The sequence below is a fragment of the Mytilus californianus genome, unplaced genomic scaffold, assembly GCF_021869535.1.
Source record: "Mytilus californianus isolate M0D057914Y unplaced genomic scaffold, xbMytCali1.0.p SCAF_2, whole genome shotgun sequence".
NCBI classification, from domain to species: Eukaryota; Metazoa; Mollusca; class Bivalvia; order Mytilida; family Mytilidae; genus Mytilus; species Mytilus californianus.
The window spans coordinates 115,617,819-115,639,888 of NW_026262668.1; the positions used below are offsets into that span (position 1 = coordinate 115,617,819).

Sequence of the window (22,070 nt, forward strand, 5' to 3'; positions counted from 1 at the left end):
AACACAACATTTACCTCTCTTATTATTTTTTGACTTGCAACAAGAATTACACGAATCCCCGAAATTAATCCAAACTTTTTATAAGCAAGTTTTGATTTTTAAATTGAGGATCAGTTCACCTTAATTAAAGAATATCTAAGGAAAAAAAATCATAAGAGAAATGTCTTCTTTGATTTTAGATTAGACATTAAAAAACTGTTCGTTTATAAAGCAGCTAGTACCGCAATTGTTGTACAAATAATTTGCATTTCTTATTCCAGCCATACCTTGCCATACAAAAAAGAAAAAGAAAAAAACACCTTAACTTTGCTGTTCCTGTACCAATAATAATTGTGGTGCTACGTACGCCATTGAACAGAGATATAAACTGATACTCACACTTTGTCAACCCATAAAAATTCAGCATTTTCTATGAAATTTTACTTCATATGTTTGATTGAAGGCTATGCAATGTGTATAAAAAATTAACTACAATAAATATAAAAAGAAGATGTGGTATGATTGCCGATGAGCATGATGAGACAACTCTCCACAAGAGACCAATTGACACAGAAATTAACAACTATAGGTCACCGTACGGCTTTCAACAATGAGCAAAGCCCTTACCACATAGTCAGCTATTTTTAAAAGGCCCTGAAATGACAAATGTGAAACAATTCAAACGAGAATTTAATTGATGTAAAAAAAATAAACAAAAACAGATATGTAACACATCAACAAACGACAACCACTGAATTACAGGCTCCTGACTTGGGACAGGCACATACATACAGGATGTGGCAGGGTTAAACATGTTAGCGGGATCCCAACCCTCCCCCTAAGTTCCTAACCTGGGACAGTGGTGCAACAGCACAACATAAGAACAAATTAAATAAAAATCAGTTGAAAAAGGCTCAACTCATCAGATGGATACAAATAGAAATACATTTAACAAAAAAACACAGTGGATATGGCCGGGTACTTGTATATCCCAACAACAAAAAGACACTAAGTACAGATCTGAGAGTACTCGCAGTTTATATACTGACAGCTAGTTCAAAGCCACTAACAACTAATAAAAAAAATCATGCATCTAAGACTAAAACTGTTTTTGTTCATAAAATACCTACTAAGAAGAAAAGATTACTCTGCAAATGGAGAGAGATCCTGTTTACCGCAAATAGGGAATAGAATAAATGAATTGCAATACAATATACTATATTTTTTTTTTGTGGAGTAATCAAAATCTCTTTAAGAAGAGGGGGGTCTATTCATAAACTATTTGAATTCAGTTTTTTTGTCCTACATTGAACTTTTCATGTACTCCAGATATATATATAATTTGCATTTACCTATGTTTATGCATACATGTACAGCAATTTTTAAAGTTACTTTTTTTTTAATGAACAGCACATTCAACTGTTGCTTGCTTTTATATTGCAGTTTTAACATACAATGCAGTGCTCATTTAAAACAGTATCATCAAAGCCTTGTAGAACCATCCACTTAGGAAGTTCTCTCATAACATCTTTGTCAACGTGCAAACATGACATTGCCAATCACTTAAGAAACTGCCTTTTCAACGTGAGGGTCAGATAAAGAATGAAGACGACTTACTCCGCTTCAGAGGAGGGTATTTTGAAGAAAGTTCATCATCACTTACAATTTGTCCAACTCATAGATATGAATTTGGGGTCACATGGAGAAAATCTGTGTACTGTGTTCTTCAGTTTGCCTGTGGTGGTAACAAGAAACCAAGAAAGGCTAGACAAGACTGCAGTGTGAACTGTAAGCAAAGTTTGTACATGTGGAAGGAGGAACATAGATTAATACCTGTTGGATCTGGTAGGTACACCATTAAGTGTTATGGCAATTTTATTTATAATTAGGGCCCCGCCGAATGGCGGACGCCCTATAGTGATCAGTCTGTCCGTCCGTCCGTAACAAATTGTGTCCGATCTATATCTAGAGAACAGTTATGATTTAAAAGTTTATACTTGACATGTTTATTAACCAACACCAGAGGGTGTGTCATAATGTATGTACAACTTCCTAGGTCAAAGTTAAACAACAATCGAATCTCCATAAAAAATGAAAAATACTTATGAACCACATCAACAAACGACAACCACTGAACAACAGGCTCCTGACTTTTGACAGGTTCAAACAAATGCAGTGAATTTAAATGTATAAACAGGTGTCAACCTTTACCCTAAGCTGAAATACTATTGTAACATTACAACGTAGAAAGGCACACTTTAAAATATCAATTGTAATGGCTTATTAACTTATATTTCAGGAGTCTGTGTTGCATGTAGGATAGAACTGATTAGAAGGATGAAATTATTTGAGGTTGGTGTATTTTAATTTTAGAAATAACATTTCAAACATGATAATTTTGACAGTTGAAATTGCAGTTTAAAAATATTTAGCTCATCTCACTAAAAGCAATCACATTGCCATTGTCCATCTGTTTGACTGTTAACTTTTCTTAAAAAATCTTCTCCTTTTAAACCACAGATTTTTGGTTTAAGGAGTTATCTCTCTTTGTAAACTGAAATTCAGTGTAAACCATTCAAACAGGTAAGCAATTCAGGCTCCTTGGAGCCTCTAGTTTTATATCAGTGGGCTGATTGATACCCTATATAGCTATGATCTTGAATAACATATAATATTGGTGCAATTATTTCATGCAGAGAGGAAATTTGTATCACATTTTGCTAACATTACATGAACAATATTTGGTGAAATGGTGTCATAAAAATATGTGACTTGTCCATATATTTTATTTCATAACAAATATATGATTGTTGAAATAATTTTTTTCTTATATGTACAGACAATTTTCAAATTTAAAGTTTGTGTGTTGCAATCTAAATGATGCAATTTCATATTTTAGGAAGAACCAATTATTCAACACAAGCAACTTGAGATGACCGAGACATTTAATGTTGACAGAGTGATGGATACAGTTGACAATAATGATAAGGACTCAATGTGTGAGGTATACTAAGGCAATGCATTGTTGATTAATTGGTTCTCAGACTTTTTGCATAAAATTGAAGAGGATGGGAGGGATACCAAATTTAAGGGTTATGAAGTAAATATGTACATGTGACAAAAAACACACAATACATTAAAAGTACAAATATTCACAGAACGTAGCTCTTATTCCTGTTCTTCAACTGGACAGTTCCTGAAGGGTCTTTCGACCAAGAAAGAATCCAAGACGTTTAGTGTTTAGTCAATCCACCATTCTTAATTTGCATATTCCAATAGTGTTCAAGATGCTACAGTTGTATAACATGTATGTGCTGTGTTTGGTGTAGCTCTTTATTAAATTTGTATACATAACAATACAAATCTTGATAAATGTTAAAGAAAAAAAAAATACCAATAGTTCTTCAAAAAATGCTGGCTATGATATTGTCATGAATACCACATATACATGATACACAGAACATTCTCAGCAAAGATCTGAGAGTTTTAAAAAAAACATTCACTTTACTACATGGTTTAGGTTAGTTCAACCTTTACACATATATGAAAATTTAAGAAAACAAGAGGGGCATCATATGAGCTGTCATTGTATGTTTTTAGTAATACAGAATGTATTTTGATTTGTAGGTAATTGAATTATCTCAGTCCACAGCCAGCACAATTAGTGACGCCTCAGAGTGGCAACTTGACATGGCATCATCTCAATCTACATGTAGTACTGTACAATTAAATAGCCCCATAAGGAAAACAATGACCTACTGAAATCTGTTTCAGCAGCATATACGACGATGACCAGTTGGGGAGTACAGAGACAACTTCTGTCCCTTTAAGGTATAGAACCACTAATTCAGGCCCGGTCGGAAAGAACATACAAGAAAGTAGTACATATTTTAAACAAAATAGTTCCTACGCATAGCTGCATCTTTGTCAATAGTGGAAATATTTGGGTAGTTTTAGTATCAAATGAAAGGTTGGGGACTTGGGGTCACTGTAGAACCCTTGTTGAAACTTTTATTTGAATAATAAAGAAGTATAGGAAATTTTAATAGGAGGGCTCATTTGGCCTGTTGTTCAGATCAGAAGTTCCTGTTTTTGTACTATCAAACTTCCGGGAACCAGTACGCTCTAATATGCAATTAAAGGTATGTTGATTTTTTCAGCACAAGTCAGCATAAGGTACAGTTTAGACATGAAATAACTGCCACTTTATTTGAAATTAAGATAAAGTAGCCATTTATGCTTGAAATTGCAGAATTTAACATAGAAAGCAATGGGGCTATGAATTAGTGGTTTTATACCTTAAGTGAAAGATTATTCTTTTGTTGAGATTCAGAAAGGGATACCAAATTTAAGTAGATACAAATATACATCAGCCAAAAAACATGCCGAGCTTAATGGTGTTGGTATGCCAGTCACTGAAGGTAAGTTGTACAGAGAAAAAGCAACCAAACAACAGATTGACCATTTTCTGCAGTTTGTTTTGTCTCCAGCTATTATGACAGACTCACCGTTTGGGGAATGTAATTTTAAACTGGCATCAGGGTCAGAATTGACAGCACCTAAAATAATTCTTAATACAGTTAGAACAAGAACTGTCAATCTTTATTTGAAATATTGTGAAGAAATGAATTATTTGTCTGTGCTATCAGAAAGATCATACATGAGACTGTTGGAAGCTATAAAACCGAGTGTACGCAAGAGCATAAAAGGACTCGACAATTATGCTGCAGAGGGAGGAAAAGCTTTTGATGACATGAAAACAGCTTCCAGCATTCTTGGTCAGATAGGAAAGGGAAAGCAGTGGGAAGAGAATGTTCATCAATTATTGAATGATGGTAAACAGTACTTGAAAGTTCAATATAAGGTATGTGTACAACATTCGTGGCTTATAATGTCCTTGATTATTTTACCTTTGACATACATTTACAATAAAAGTAAAAGAAAAAAAACAAGATTGCTACAAGTAGCTGTATTTCCCTCCATTTGAACAAATGATGAAAATGGTCTAAGTCCCAGAATTCTTACAAAATTTGATGAATCAAAATGGTGGATGAAGTATGCACATTTGCATATTATACCAATACATCCTACCTGTCCTTCATTTGTTTGTCATTAAAATTTTATTAAAAAAAACTACAGAAACCACTGAATATATTTTATTTTAATTGCTTAAAACAACATGACATGTCAAAGAGACACAACTGTGAACATTTGGCCTTTGACTTTTAAAAATATTTTTGATACAGCTGAATGGATTTCAATAAAACTCTCTTATTAGTATACCCCTGCTTCAAAGGAGAGCAGTATTCTGTTTCTCTCTTGTAGGTTACAAATTATCACTAGTCAGCATTTTCTTTTCTTGTAGTTCATATAAAACTTCATGATATGCCATTTTGCATGAAGAAACTGATTATGTGTTCACTTATTACATGGAGATCAAAGCATAAAAAACTTAAATGAAATGATTACTGGAGGTTCTCTTAAAAATGCATTTGTTAACAAAATTTAGTGATTTATTTAAGGAATGACTGTAATATATTTTTTCTGTCTATGAAGAGATAACATAAAAAAGTGGTGCACACTGAATGCGGGTTATTTAAAAGTGTTCACCACATTTTTAGCTCACAGTTCCTTTGTTTGGAACTGTGAGCTGTTGCCATCACTTGGCGTTCGTCGTCGTCCGTCTGGTGTAAACTATTTCAAACATCTTCTTCTCTGAAACTACTGAACCAATTCCAACCAAACTTAATCTGAATGATCCTTAGGGTATCTAAAATAAAGTTTGTGTTTTATTTACTGTTTCGTCATAAAACATGGCCGCCATGGCTAAAAATAGAACATAGGGGTAAAATGCAGTTTTTGGCTTGAATCTCAAAAACCAAACCATTTAAAGCAAATCTGACATGGGGGTAAAAGTGTTCATTAGGTGAAGTTCTATCAGCCCTGAAATTTTCAGTTGAATCTGATAACCCATTGTTGGGTTGCTGCTACTAAATTGGTAATTTTAAGGAAATTTTGCAGTGTTTGGTTATTATCTAGAATATTATTAATGATAAAGATAAACTGTGAACAGCAAAAATGTTCAGCAAGATAAGATCTACAAATAAGTTCGTATGACCCAAATTGTCAATTTCTCCACAGAAAAGTGGAAAGACCTAAATATTCTTGGTTTCTGAAGATTAATGTTTACAAATCTAAAAGAGCTTTTGTTAAATCATGTTAATGGAAACTTTATTATTAGCTTTAAAATACAATCATTTTTGGATGATTGTAAATTGTCATTGTTGATTCAGCGCCATTTATTATGATCCTTCATTCCGTATGCAAATTACCCTTGACCTATATATATATATATATATATATATATATATATATATATATATATATCGTGACTCTCAGTGTAATTTGCAATGTGAAACAGAAGAAATAGGGACTAACAATCATTATCTATCGAAGATCAGGATTTCTTCCACTCGTGTGAGAAATTCATTGACTTTTTATTATAATTACACCTTATATAAGAATGCCGAATTTTGATTGGTTGTTAGCCAGTGTATTTGTCGCATATTCTAATATTTTTTCCTGATTTCAAACGAATTTGCCTGTTTTTCACCACTGCCGGTGAATTTGCCTCAAATTCCCCTCTCTGCCGTGGTATTTGCCATTTTGGATATTCTTTTTTACCCTCGCGAGCCTGTTCCCGCCAAAATTATTCGGAACCTTTCTCACTTTATCCCGACAACATGGTTAAACACTATTGATTGAGTTAAACCGAAAAACTGTCAAAAATATACATATAAAGAGGGGAAAAAATGTCTATACAAATGAACGATTTAATGATGTAAAACAATGACGTTTACACATATAGATACCATGACGTTACAAAAAGACAGCACTAACGCATATAAGTACATGTTTAATTCCCGCGGTACTACGATTTCCCTTCACATGTACAGATAGTTTCAATCAAAATCTATTCGGTGTAATTAAACAGATATATGATGTCATGGAGGGGTATTTGCGAAAAATACCAGTCTTGGGACCAAATTTCCCTCGCCTAGAGGCTTGGGAAATGTAACCGTCCCTTGGCTGGTATTTTTCGCAAATACCCCTCCATAACATGATATATCTGTTCAATAAAAAGAAACAATTTTACCCACTCATGCAAGAAAACCCAGATCTTAAAACTCTTGTATAAGAACCCATTAGTGTATCCTGTTCATTTAGCCAAAAAAACTTAGATTTAAAGAAATATTACAGAAATCCTTCTTTATTGCAGAGAGTCCCAGTCCAAATGGTTTGCCAAGCGTGGGCTTTCTTGGCATGTTGGTGTTGTTTCAATGAAGACAGACCAGAATGATTATCAAAACTTCACCATTGTACATGTCTTTGATAATGCAACACAAGATGCATTAACATCAACATCAATACTGCAAGATACTATCAACCGTATCAATAAAGAAAATAAGAAATTCAAAACGCTCTTTCTGAGGTCTGATAATGCTGGTTGCTTTCATTCATCATACTCACTAACAACTATTCCTATGATCAATAAGAAGTCACTGATTAAAATAAAGAGAGTTGACTTTTCAGATCCTCAGGGAGGAAAATGTATATGTGACAGAAAGGCAGCACACATTAAAGGTCACATAAAGAAATACGTTAATGAAGGGAACAATGTTGTAACAGCTGACGATTTCAGAAAAGCCGTGGCAACAATGTCAAATGTTAAAGTTGTTGTTTGCTTGCCTCCGGACTCAAAATCTGATTCCCTAAAATGCCCAAAAATGGAATCCATAAGTTGTTTAAACAACTTTTTGTATGATAATAATAGCATGACAGTATGGAGACAATATGATATTGGAAAAGGTCAAAGGTACCCATTTAAAGATATTGGTATCAATGCAAACACATGCATTCCTGCTATAACTACCTTATCTATGTCAGATCCTAAAGTCAAACAATTGAAACAAAAACTATTGCAGCATGTGCAGGAAGGAGAGTCACAACAAATACAGCCAGACGAAAATCCCACAACAGTACAAGTTGAAGATGCTATCAATCTTTTTTCTTGTCCTGAGGATGGATGCATTTGCACTTTCATTAACTTTGGAAACATGTTGCGACATCTTGACATTAGAAACCACACATTCTCTGAGCAAAATGTCAACTTGAAAGATAGAGTCAGAATCATGTATTCTGAACTCATTGAAACCAAGTCTCTTCAGAAAGATCCTGTTGTTCCTTATGAACCAGTAATTGAAACTTCACATCTTTTGAATAAACGATGGGGGCTTAAAGGCAAGAGAGAAGTAAAACGGTTCTCAGTAGAACAAAAAGATTTCTTGGTTCAAAAGTTTAATCAAGGGGAGGTCACTGGCCATAAATGTGAAGCAGAAGAAGTGGGCAATGAAATGAGAACAGCCAAGAACAAGGATGGAAAGCGTATATTCAAGTGTTGCGATTTCCTTACCCCACACAAATAGCTAGTTATTTCAGTAGACTTGCTTTGAAAAAAAAGACAAAATGCAAATACCGCATTTCAAGAAGAAGACCTTCAGGCTGAAGAAGTGACAAATGTAATTGTTAATGCATGTGACTCTGTTGCTTTGCAATGAACAGTAGCGGGGATTAGCTATCATTTAGGACAGCGTGTTTTTTTTTTCATTCATTTTATGTTGTTCATGTTTCACAATTTTAATAATTAAGTCAAAAATGAAAAAATCCAAAATCAATAAATATTTTCACTCTATTGAATGCCAGTGGAATTTTGGTACATCAATATAACAAGAAAGTCACAACATAATCCAGTCATCGACATCAGGTTTAATAAAATCATTAATATTGATTTTTTTAAAGAAGATTGAATTACAAATTAATGAAAATTTACAGGATCAAAGTGTCAGTCCTGTGGTCATTTCTTTGACTGAATTAATCCGAAAAGTTCATAAAAAAATCATATCTGAACAATTTTTCAAACTCATTTTTTGATTCATACCTATTATATGATAATGGAACAGACCAGTTTTTAGCCCTGTTCATTGATAATTTTCTATGTTTTCTATGTATTGTGTGCGATTTTGTCCCATGTACATTTACTCCATATCCTTTCATTTTCTATTTACAAAATTTGCGATAATTGATTCAGATATGCATTCTGTAGTGGTCACTATTTGTAACAAATTCTAATTTAAAAGACCTACCTGTATAGTAATTTAAAATATGTGATATTAGGATCTATTTGATACCACTCTTATTTAAGAAATTGCACACAGTATTTAGAAATTATGTAGATAAATCTGTTTATTGCAGCATTGTGTTAATGTTAATGAAATTTTTAATTGTTATTCTAGAAATCAGTTTTGACTGTTCATTTATAATATGAAGCAATATTTAATAAAATTATATCTTTTCAAATGACAAATGATATTGGAAAAGTTTTAAAACCAGCATTTATATAACTCTATAAAAATATTTTAGTATCTTTTAACTTTTGGTGAAACAAATTCATTATGGATACAAAACATAATTTGCAGAACAGGATGCAACCCTCTGGCGCACTGTGAAAAGTCGTCAGGTTGTTAGTCGCTGGCGTAGATGGAATAAGCTCGTAAACTTGACCTGCTGCAAATCAAATCTTGCTTATAGTATATGTATTGTTATAAATTATTATTCATATGTCATTTGATAAGGTACATCGTGTATATTCTATGTTTATTTTATGTTTTAAAAATGCAAAAATGCGGTGGGGTTAAACATGTTTTGTGAGATCTCAACCCTACCCATATACCTCTAGTCAATGTAGAAAAAAGAAACACATAGCAATACGCACAGTAAAACTCAGTTTGAAAGAAGTCCGAGTCCGATGTCAGAATAGGTAACAAAAGAAACTAAGCAAAATGACAATGATACATAAATGAACAAAGGACTACTAGCAGTTACTGACATGCCAGCTCCAAACCCCAATTAAACTGATTGAAAGATTATGTCTTCATCATAAGAAAATCAAGTACAATCCCTCCCGTTAGGGGTTTAGTATCATACCATCATAAAATATATGAGAAGAACATAACCCGTATCATGCCAACAACTGGTTTTAGAATAAATGTGTTTATTTCCGATGCAAAGACCCTACGAGTGAATCAATATTAATACCAAAATATGCAATCCTTAATGACTTGACAACAGTATAGTAACTATATCCTTTCCGAATAAGTCTGTTAAAAGGTTAGAAAGGAATATATATATATATATATATATGACAAGTGCACTGTTGTCATTCAGTACATTATTACAACTGTTGTTAGCTGGAAGAATCCTTATATTTCCATAGGTCATAAGGTTTCCCTGAAATGATTGAAATTAAAGTTGAGAGATGACTAGGAAAATCATAATGATTTTGAGTTCTGCAGGTCAACAGTAAAATCACAATGTCTATATCAAGAATTGTTTCGCTGGAAAAATTGTATCTGGATAATACTGTAAATTCAGAAATTATTGCATGCGTTATTATTGTGGTTCTAGACCAAAAATCCCACTTCATTCATATAAAAAATTCCAAAATGCAAGTTTAAATTATTGTGATTACAATACTAGAGCATTTTTTGCAATAATAAAAACACATCACAAAAAATTCTGAATTTCCAGTAACTTAGTTTGTCTATATATTGTATATAATATATATATTGTCTATATGTATAGTTTGATGATGTTTACATAGACTTTATATATGGTTACAAGGAAGGTAGAACCAGATCTAAATTGATTTCGAGGTCAAAGGGCAAGATTATGATATATAAAAATGAACTGTTCACTGTAAATATTGCTTCTGGGTAATAACTTACATTACTTAGGTTTTTGATGATATTCATGGATATGCTACATATGGTTTTAGAGGCAATGAAGTACCTAGAGCACTGTTCTTCTTTTTTTTTTATTTGAAGTTGGAATTATAGTGTAGGCCACTGTTACTATAAATGGTGTTCTTAAATAATTTTGTGTTAAGTTTCACCAAACATGTGCAGACAGTGCAGTGGTGTAAGATGAGTTGTGATTAAAATATCAATGATAGACGGATGGACAAAAATATACCAATATACACCTTCAATCGTGTCACTTGTGTTTGCAGTTAGGGGTTGGGTGAATGGTTATAATAATGTAAAAAGAAAAGGCACAACTGATGATAAGAATCAAAGTATAAAGGATTAATCATAAGGCTTCTTTAGTAAGGTTACACCACCTAGATGCAAGTCCGAGTACTAGTAGTATCTTTCTAAATGCTTTTCAAAAATGGACCACACATCAACAAGATGTTGTACGTGATGTCGTGCTAAGACTAACACCACTAGTAAAATTCTAAGTATTCTCAAGAAGGAAGTAGGCATTGAACAGACTAGAAAGTGACTACACATTACAACTCATTACTGTTAAGGTGCTGACCAAATATGAAGTCATTCTGGCCCGGTGCCTTATCACAACTGACAAAATAAATATCAACGTAAATAATACATTTTGTACATTTTGAAATTTCAAAGTATAAGCAAACAGGAAGTATGTATTGGACAGACATGAGAAAACAAGTGACAACACATTTCAACTCATCAATGTTTAGGTGTTGGCCAAATACGAAGTCATTCTGCCCTTTATTTTATGAGAAAACTGTGACGAAAACATTTCTTGGCCGAAAGGACAGACGAACGAACGGACATGGTGAATGCAGTAAAAGGTATATATATATATATAATTTTGACTATTAGAAATAGAATTAGGCAATAATTTATTGTTGTTTTATTTACTATAAAAGAAAGTATATGAATTGCAACAGAATATTCAATATCGTTTTCATTCAATGTTGATTATTTGATGATGAATGGCAAAAAAAACCAATTTTTTTCACCCTTTCTGGTCCGTTGCTAGGGAACATTAATTGTTGCTATGCATCTTCTACTTTAGAAACTATTACACAATACTGAAAATATTTCATTTGTTTTAATAACTGTTAATGCAATTATTGATATTTTTCTTTTACTGTGGGTAAAAAAGGAGACAAAAACTCACAATTCACATAAATCTCAAACTATGCAAAATTTCCATTTTTTTTCTGTTTTTTAAGTAATTTTTGTAAAAAAATGAAATCAGGTACCAGTTTTTTTATTTTATTATATGATTACCTATAGTTCAAGGTATATTTAGGACATTTTCATTTCTTCGTGGGTGGTTGCATTTTTTCTGCAATACAGTTTTTAAAAAGACCAATTTCTACCAAAAATGACAATTTGTCAAGTATATACGGTATTAAGGTGTTGTCATGGTAACCAAACATTTTTTTGTTGATTTTTTTTTATGTTACTTGTACAAGAACTTATATGGTACAAGGAATTAATGTTCATGTCTACACACCACTGACTTTTTTTAATAATATTATGCATTGAAATAACCATATATTTGATTTTTGCAGGTTCAATCCAAGCGATTTCCATGGCAACAATGATAATGTATTTTTTTATAAAATAATTTTTTTTTTAATTTTCAAACACAGAGAATTGTTTCTTTACTCAAATACATGATACACACAGGTTTTTAGGAAAATCGAAAAAAATTACTTTCCATGAAATTCTCAATCCTTACTGTCAGGCCCTCTAAAGAAACTAAGGTTTCAACGGCCTCAGGCAAAGTCGACCTTAGATGGATGTGGCTCTTTGTAGGGCCTTTTTGGTCATAAAGCTCTTCAACTGGTTCCTTAATATCATTGGCTTTCAAATATTCCAGAAATTTATAACGTGTTGTTTTCATTTTTTTAAGTCAATATCCTTAATTTGAATTTTTTATTTGGTTTTGCCGTGTTCTTAGTCTTGTTACTAGAAAAAGTTGGAACTTACAAAGCGCCATAAACGCATAGGAGGAAAAACAACTGCCTGTCTACGCGACCGATCGTACAGCATCTTATTATCAAAATAAGACTGTAACATGTGTATAGTATATCGTGAGATATAACCATTTTAGTGACCTCGGTTTTTGAATGGTATTCTACCTGTAAACTAACAAGCAAAGAAAGAAAATTTAAAAGTTTTAAGTTCTCTCACTTTGAAAATCTATATCAGTAAACATAACTGCAACGTCGCCCGGATTCCGATCTGGATAAGTCTTTGTATAGAAATATACATCTCCTTCTTTTGCACCACCAGGACCAGTCACACCCGTTATTCCACTATATTCATAATATGGAGCTGGACCCTGAAGAAATATTAATGTTTTAGACAAGAGAAAAACCCCGCCCATGAAAATGATAAAATAAATTTCATGGTAGTAAACTCAACTTTTCACTAAGTTACTCGAAGTGTCTGTTTCATAAATGCAGATACCTAGAAGTAAAATTAGCGTATCGAGTTCTTTAAGAGGAATTATACAGATACAGCAACAAAGATTAGGTAAACATAAAAAATATTTCCAGAATGAGTGATTTGAAAATTGTCAATAAACCATGCATCCGACCATTAATTGGACATTAGCTACGATTTTGACTGTAAATGTGATTTAAGTTGAAAGAAAATATGTTCGGGATTTCAAATATTTCGCGTCAGGCGTTCCAGATGAAAGTGAATCCCAAAAAGTGCTCCGGATGCATATACATTTATTAAGTGTTATTCCAAATGTTATTCCAAATTAATAATATTACTTGTATCTAGTAATTCGCTCTAATTAGTGCGTTTAGTTAAATTTGGTAAAAATATGTGGCTCAGATACTAATTAACTGAACTATATGATTGTCTTGCAAGACATTCAATAGGCCTCAGTTGACTATTCCTAGCACCGTATTCACCGTCCTATGATGTGACATCAGTTGGAAATCAATTGCTCATGGATTGAATGATTGGTGTTTAACGCCACTTGCAGCACTATTGTGCTATTTTTTCGTGGAGGTCAGTTTTTACACCACTCGGTCACCGAAGCCCCTGATTGCTTATGGACTAAGTATGTTAAGCTGGTGTAATGTCACATGAAAAAGTGAGAAAGCGACAGGAAAATGTATTTCTTTTCCGGTTTAGGCACGCAAAACATCATTCTAATATAGGTGAAACGATCGTTTACATTTTTGTCAATGATATAAGATTTAGAAAAATAAAAACATCGATTCCATGCGTGTCTATTTTTATCTACATCTATATTCATATCGGGGTAACATGTCCAAAGCATTTGTTGATAGCTGACCATTCCAAAATACGCAAGAATTGTTGATTTTTTCCATGCATTGTTCATCGAATTCCCTGAAACTTTTGTAAATCTTTTATACGTTTAAGGTTGTTAAAAATTAATTTTAAATTGTAAATCAATTCGGTGGACATAGATTAGGCAGCTAATGCCGCTTTAAAAATTGATGTTGTACTTTGATAAAATGAACGTTTTTCAAAGATAAAAAAAATTATCCCATCAAATAATTCTAATTATATATCTACATGGAGTTATTTTCGTTCAGAGCGATTTCTTTTGAAGAATTAACAATGACGATACCAAGTATCAATGAAATTATTTTGTTTGATAGTTATCGTGTGTTGTTGGCAATTTTGGTTTTACTTTTTATTTTACCATCTTTGATAGGGCTTAGGCAGAAAAATTATTTCCTACTTTTGTTAGACTGAAATATAAAAAATCGTCGTTGACCCACATTTTAACTTTCGAAACAAATAATGTGAAGTTTTGTTAATTTATTGGGCTCTAACTTCACATACATAATTGATCGCTACAATAAAGGGATATTATGTTAGATGAATTTAATAATGCAAAACTGTTCATAACACTTTAAAAATAAGCCAGATTTAACACATTCGTGTGTAGGATTTTGAAAATCTTATTGATTCACACTGTACTTCTGAATATTTTGTAAAAAATTGTTGAAAAATAATCAGCTTTTCCACGATAAAAATGTCATGAAATAAAAGAAAAAAACATAGCATTTCCCTTTATAAACTAAGTAGATACAATAGAATACTTACAAAATGACTTGTATTTTTCATACACCGCAACAATTTATTTGTGTCTTGCTTCATGCAGTTACAGTAATATTTTTATTGTAACTTGATAATGATTTCTAAAGTTTATATATAAATTAATTAGTGAGTTTTATTTCACATAATGCATACGCCGTAGGGCGCATTAAAGCCCGAACGCATTAGAAAAGAATATCCTACTTCAGTTTGGGCGGTAAAATTAGATTGCAAATCCTGCAAATCTTTGCAAAAAATAATATTTTTGACGGTATATAAGTCAGATAATGTAAACTATTTAGATTTTCACGTTATAGATAATGCATATTTTAAACTCATTACAAACTCAATCCCAACTTAGTATTCTTGTACGTGTCTATAAATAAAACAAATCTATCTTATTTTTAGAAATTTACCTGTGATAATATATACGTCACAAAAATACGTCACTTTTTGTGGCGTTGAACCATTCATGTAACGCGCAGTTTATACTTCGTTTGTGGTGTCCTGATGTGCTGTCGTAACTTCATGGGAGGTGTCCGTTGTTATTCTGCGGTTTACATGTTGTAAAGTACTATTATATTATTTCTTTATGTATGTCTCTGTGCTGAGTGTTCTTGCGTTTGTTTGTACTGTATTCCTGTCACATAGTGTTTCCATTTTAGCGGTATTTTTAACATTGCCATATAAGCGGGAGGTTTGGCTAGCCATAAAACATGGTTCAACCCACCATTTTTTTCTTAAAATGTCCTGTACCAAGTCCAGAATATGGCAGTGGTTATCAAATAGTCCGTTTATATGTATGTTGGCGTTTGTTTTTGTTGCAGTTCAGTGTTTCTGATGTTGTTTTCCTCTTATAGTTGATGTGATCCCCTCGGTTTTAGTTTGTAACCCGGATTTGTTTTCGCTTAATCTTTATGACTATTGAACAGCTGTATACTACTGTTGCCTTTATTTAAGGTTATACTTGTCGTTTAACACACTGAGGGGTGTCAGGATTGATCAAATGAAAGACCGACCGTAAGGAGGTCTTTCTTTAGGCAATCCTGATACTCTGAGGTGTGTTATAAGACAAAAAAAACCTTAAAATATGCATTATCTATAACGTATACATCTGAATAGTTTGCATGTAAAGGTTTGATTCATTCAAAAATGGATGCAAGGAAATGACACACGACGGCCAATAAAGCTATTATCAAACAAGGACAAAAACAAAAGGAAAACTGAGAAATTTTATTCACGCGGTGATTTTATATAAGCTGTAACTAGTTTTTCTGATTCTTTCATCTCGTGAGCAAAAGTATTTAACCGACAGCTATAACTGCCTTAGCTAGCGTCTTGTAGTACCAAACACATTTTGACCCTGCTTTCTAAATCATTTTGTTTTATTTGCTTGCTTAAGTTAGTGGTCATCCTTTATGTAACTGATCTGTGCAAGGTTTTTACTGTGCATTATATTTTATCACATCTGGTCTTGGAAATGGAGGGTCTGGATTTAACAGCTCAACAGTTTGTGACTGTACCAAGTCAGAGTCTCGGAACCATGTGTTGTTCGTTGTTGGTTGTCTTTATTTGTTCTCGTTGTTGGTTGTCTTTCTTTGTATCACTTGATGTTTGTCTTTATTTGTACGTCATTTTTATCGATTGAGTAGGTTGTTGGTGTGGTCTATTGTACTGTCTAATGTTTTTAGTGATTCATCTTACCTATGCTATGTATTCCTGAAGAACTAACCCATTTATGATACATAGATTAAATTTTCTTTCCTTTTTTTATGAACCTCTGTAGACGTTTTTGTTTGTTTTTATTCCCCCGCTAGCCTGATCAAATCTTTACTTCGTGTCGTCAGTGACAACAGTGAGTTAGACCTCCAGATGAATGAGAAGACATATTAAGATAAATCATTCGATTTCCAGATAAAGTCATCAAAATCTTGATAAAATAGACAGTAATCTCATCAGCTTGTACTTTGATAATCGTCCCTTACAGCTGCTAGTTTTCCATTATCCGGCTATTATATAATAAACGTATTTGCCTATCTTTAATGAGGAATTATTGATGTGATATTTGATTGTTTTGTCAACAGCAAAGACTTTAATCCATATACATGAACAACATTTAAAACCATACTGATATATTTACTCACTGATTTTTTTTCCCAATTAAATGTATCATCAGTGGATTGAATAAACATACATGTTTGATCAGTCTCTGCAGTACACTCGAATATCGAATACTCTGTAAAACAAAATAATTATATGTATCACGACCGAAAGATGAAACAATTTTAGAGAATATGACAGGATTGTGTATTGTTTTATAATCATAACGCTCTAGCATTGTAGTTAAATTATACCTGACAAAAAGGTCTATTTTTGAAATCGGATCTCGATAATGTAAAGGTAGTAAATAAAGGCAAAGGCAAGACATGTTCAATAGGTTTTTTGAAATGTCACGATGTACAATAGACAAGCATGAGAGTTAGAATGAATGGAATGACATGAATCCGAAACGGAGAAACGGAAAACACCGTTCACATAAATTCAAAGTCACAGTCCATACTCAGCATGATAGTTAGCTTTACGATAAAACGTGGACCTACAATAAAGCTATTATGTAATGAATATAGAAACTAGGATGTGAAAACTATTCATAACAGTGACCGTAAAATTTGGTACGCCAGAGGATCGTTATCAACTGATATATGCCAATTGCTCAGGCAAGAGTCCATAATATGTTATTTCAATTAGAATTTGGTACGTCAGAGGCGTGTTTCGTCAGCATGTGATTTGAATCAACACATTTAGAAGGCCAAATCGTAAATGACGTTGAAGAGCATCCAAAACCGAAAATTCAAAATTTTCATTAAGAAAAAACTTTCTAGCATATTCTATCAAATTACCATTGTGGTATTCATTTTGTTTACCACATTGCGTCGTTTAGTTTCTGTTACAATAAATGTATACTCTGCATCTCTTTTGATTACAATACAAATGAAACGGGTCTTTTTTTAATCGATCTTGTCATCAAAATCTTTTAAGGTGAGAAATATCAGACAGCTGGGAAACTTCGATAAATGACAGTGATTTGTATTTTAGAAACTTCTGCATAATTGAAATTCCTAATTAGTAAATACTACTTATGTTCACCAGAAAGATTCATTGTAAAATAACAGATGTATTTATATTAATTCAGATGTTTGCTTGTTTTCAACGGGTTTGATCATACTAAACGTTATGTTAAATATTTGAAGCTGTACAGGAAAACAACGTGTGTGAGTTTAATGAGATATTTTATAAATAAAATCAAAAGCAACTGTTATATTTAAAAAAGAAATAAGTAACGGAAGTGGTTGCATCAAGAAATGTCTGTTTCCGCTTGAACAAACAGCTACCCTTCATACACAATTCAAATATTTATTTAACATTGTTTTCTATATTTTCATCCTAAAATATGTCCGTTAAAGAAATGTTAAACGAAATATACCTGTTGTATGTAGCTTTTATATTGTAATTAATTATATTTAGTTAGTTTTATTTCAAGGTCAGTAAAATAAATTCTTTCTGTTTCTGTAAATTCAGAAATAATTGCGTGCCTTTATTATTGCGATTTTTCAAAAAATGGACAAGAATGCGAGTTTAATTATTGCGATTTCAGAAAAATCTACATACAGCTCTATGTTTTAGTTATCAAAATGCGAGTTCTTATTATTTCGATACTCATCTAGTCGCATTATTCGCATTAATAAAAACCTCGCAATAATTTCTGAATTTACAGTAAATCAAAACGGTCTATTTGAAATTATGCAACCTGGATAATGAAGCTTAGTATTAGATATATGATTTTTTAATAGTTGTTTTTGGCTTTCAAGTAGCTTTTAGTCACTGCGAGTTCTCTCCGATCTGTACTTTGTGTCTTTTGTGTTTTTGTTAGTTTTTGTGTGTGCTATGTATCGATCTGATGAGTTAAGCCCTATCCAGATGATTTTTACAATTTGTTCTAATGTTGTACTGTTACATCACTGTCCCAGGTTAGGAGGAGGGTTTGGCACCAGCAAACATGTTTAGCCCCGCCACATTCCTTATGTGCCTGTCGCAAGTCAAAAGCCTGTAATTCAGTAAAGCCGTACTGTACTCCCTCAATATCAAATACCTCCAAAAAGAAGTCTCATGAATGAGTAGGGGTGATACAAGAATAGTAAAAGATGTTTAGTAATATAATTGGAAAATCCATCCACATTTCCCATGATTCCAATCGTTTATACCTTGGTTTGTCGTAGGAGTTGTTGTCGTTATGGTTGGAGTAGTTGTTGTAGTAGGCGTAGTTGTTGTCGTTATGGTTGGAGTAGTTGTTGTAGTAGGCGTAGTTGTTGTGGTTGGAGTAGTTGTTGTGGTAGTAGTTGTTGTTTTGGTTGGATCAGGTGTTGCCAGAGGACTTGCTGCAAAATTCACTTACGTTTAAATGAGATTGCAAATGGTATTGATATACATTCGATGAGTTGACACATTACATTGAGAAAAGCATTCGATTTCAGACTTGAGAAAATTGAGAAAAATTTGTTGCCAATACAGTTGTGATTTCATCCAAAGTGTGGGTAACATATATTTTAACACAATTTCCGATTTTGGCAGGCTACAATTTATAGACTGAAATATTTGAAACAAACTGCTGAAAACTTTCAAACAAATTATTATGTCAAATTACCTGCAAAAATCGACCAACCAGAACTAAACTTTCTCATTAACTTAGTAACTTCTTAAGGTACAAATACCAAATATCTAGTTAATTGATTGAAGCTTACCTAACAAATATGGAAACACATATATATTGAAACAATTACCTATGTCAAATGTATAGGAGTATATTAACCTGATAATGACATTACAGGCATGTTATCGATTTTACAAGCATTCTTTTGGCATTTACAATTCTATACTCTTAATCTAGCTTCAAATATATTAAACCTGAGATATATCATACGAGGTGTAATCTCGATACGGTTATTATGCACTTGATTTAGCTCTGTTTGATGTATGGCATTTTTCTCTTAATTTACGTACTCAAGATGAGCTTTAACAATTACAGTTAGCTCTTTTTTCGTATAACCAAGTCTTATTCATACTAACCACAGGTACCAGGAACCAATGATATACCATCAACAGCCATATCTGACATCCAACCAGTTCCTGAGGTTCCTTTAACTATAATCTGTAAGAAACAATAATTACGTAATATGTTTATACAATGGCTGTGGTATCGAGTCTTCAATAACAACAAAGAAGATCAAAAACTCTAAATGATTACAGAAACTACAGAAATATAGAAGCTACTAAAGGAGCTTGAATCGCTCATCTAGCAAGCAATATGCAACATTTAAACCTTTAACAGCATTTGCATATTTTAATCGCTAAATAAGATTGTTACCAGGTTTGATCCTCTTGGAAATCATTTAAACAAATGAGACTCACATTCCTTTAGAGATTCAATTGACAATATCGGCCATACTGATTTTTTTGTATATATATGGTCTTACTGATATTTTTTGCTGTCTAAAGTCTCTCTGTTTCTATCAAAGCTATTAACCATCTGCAAAAGTGGGAAAAATCATCTTTTAAAGGAAATCACTTAGGTTGAGTCCATTGATATTTGTGTTCCTTTAATTTGTTTGCGTAAATCTTGGTTTGCTTATATCATGGGTATTCGGAGGTTCTACCTAGTTAGTCTTTACTTTTATAATCTTAAAAATAGAAGCCACGAAGATGATATTCAAAAAGCCCTATAATGGTAATAATTGCTAAGGAGTCGGTTTTTGGTCATGATAAAGTATTCCTAGATTTTGATTAGCAAATAATTTTGGCTGTTTACGGTTTCTTTAATTGCATTCAAGATACTGTAAATTCAGAAAATCTAACGTCTAATAAGCATTGCAATGTTGAACAATGGACAAAAATGCCAAATTAATTATCTTGATTTAAACAAATTATTTATACAAATGATGCTATAAATCAAGCCTTTTGTATCATAATATACAGTGTAATGTCGATATGTAGTTGTTTCTATCCTTCCTTGTCCGTCGGTGTTTGGTGGATAGTTGTCTCATAGGCAGTCATATACCACATCTCCTTATTTTCCTATTTAGGCATATAAGTATCACATCTTTCAAATTGAAAAAGAAGTAAAATTTTACTTACCTCCAAATCATCTACAGCTGGTATTTCTAATTTTTCTTGTAACCATTCATTGCCCTGATTACCTGTTTGGCTAAACAATATCGTTTCACTACCACTACCATCTGTCATAGAAACCTCTAGGGTCCCCATATGTGCAGCATAATAACTGCGCATATGATACCAGAAAGACAAACATCTCTCGACCTCTATCAATCAAAAAAGACAAAAAGTGCATTGGCAGTAGATTTAATGTAAACGAAATAAAAAGAAAATTCCAATTAATTCTTAAGATTCTTGGAAATAATAATACAAACACAATCAGCTTTAGTACTCATTCTATTCAAACAGTTTCTGATACACCAGTTTCGAACGGATTTCTGATATTTTTGGATTTGTTTAAAGACCTTAACATTAATCGGCGAATCAAATATTAAATATTAAATGAACTTCATTATTCTAAGTTTTCGTTTTTTATAATATAACCTAGAAGGAAGCTGTATTTGTTCATTTTTTGGTAATTAAAGTCTTTTGGCTTTGGGCTTTCCTAATAAGGAAAACAATAAGATGAAAATGCATAGCAAATGTGTTAAAATATTTACGTTTAGTTTTACTCAAAACGGTAAGAGCAACACAAAATTTTTAGACAGCATATATGCTAAAGATTTTTACAATAAGCATACCGTGTTTCTTTTCTCATCAACTTGTTACCTTTTCAGTATAGACCAGACCTCGCACAGAAGATTCTCAATGAGATTGATACAAAGCTAGCATTATCTTTTTTAAATTTATGTTCCGATATATAGGTGATGTTCTCTCACTTAAAAAAGTCTGGTAACTATGTTGATCACATCTATCCAATCTGATTGAAATATAGGATACCACGGATTTGATTAGGTCAGTAGTGATTTCATATATTGACCTACACCTAGAAATTGACAATGG

At 32.5% G+C, this 22,070-nt stretch overlaps 1 protein-coding gene across 1 annotated transcript in view; it reads right to left on the minus strand.

Moving 5' to 3' along the window:
* LOC127730814 (MAM and LDL-receptor class A domain-containing protein 1-like) overlaps positions 1-21,328 on the minus strand; it is a 51,314-nt gene extending 29,986 nt beyond the window's left edge. The window contains exons 1-4 of the mRNA XM_052239404.1: positions 21,150-21,328; positions 20,085-20,166; positions 19,223-19,396; positions 17,105-17,196 (exon numbers count right to left, since the gene is read on the minus strand). Of these exons, the coding sequence (XP_052095364.1) occupies positions 17,105-17,196; positions 19,223-19,396; positions 20,085-20,166; positions 21,150-21,302 (501 nt within the window). The 5' untranslated portion in view covers positions 21,303-21,328. The remainder of the gene's footprint in view (positions 1-17,104; positions 17,197-19,222; positions 19,397-20,084; positions 20,167-21,149) is intronic.
* Between the last annotated feature and the right edge of the window lie 742 nt (positions 21,329-22,070).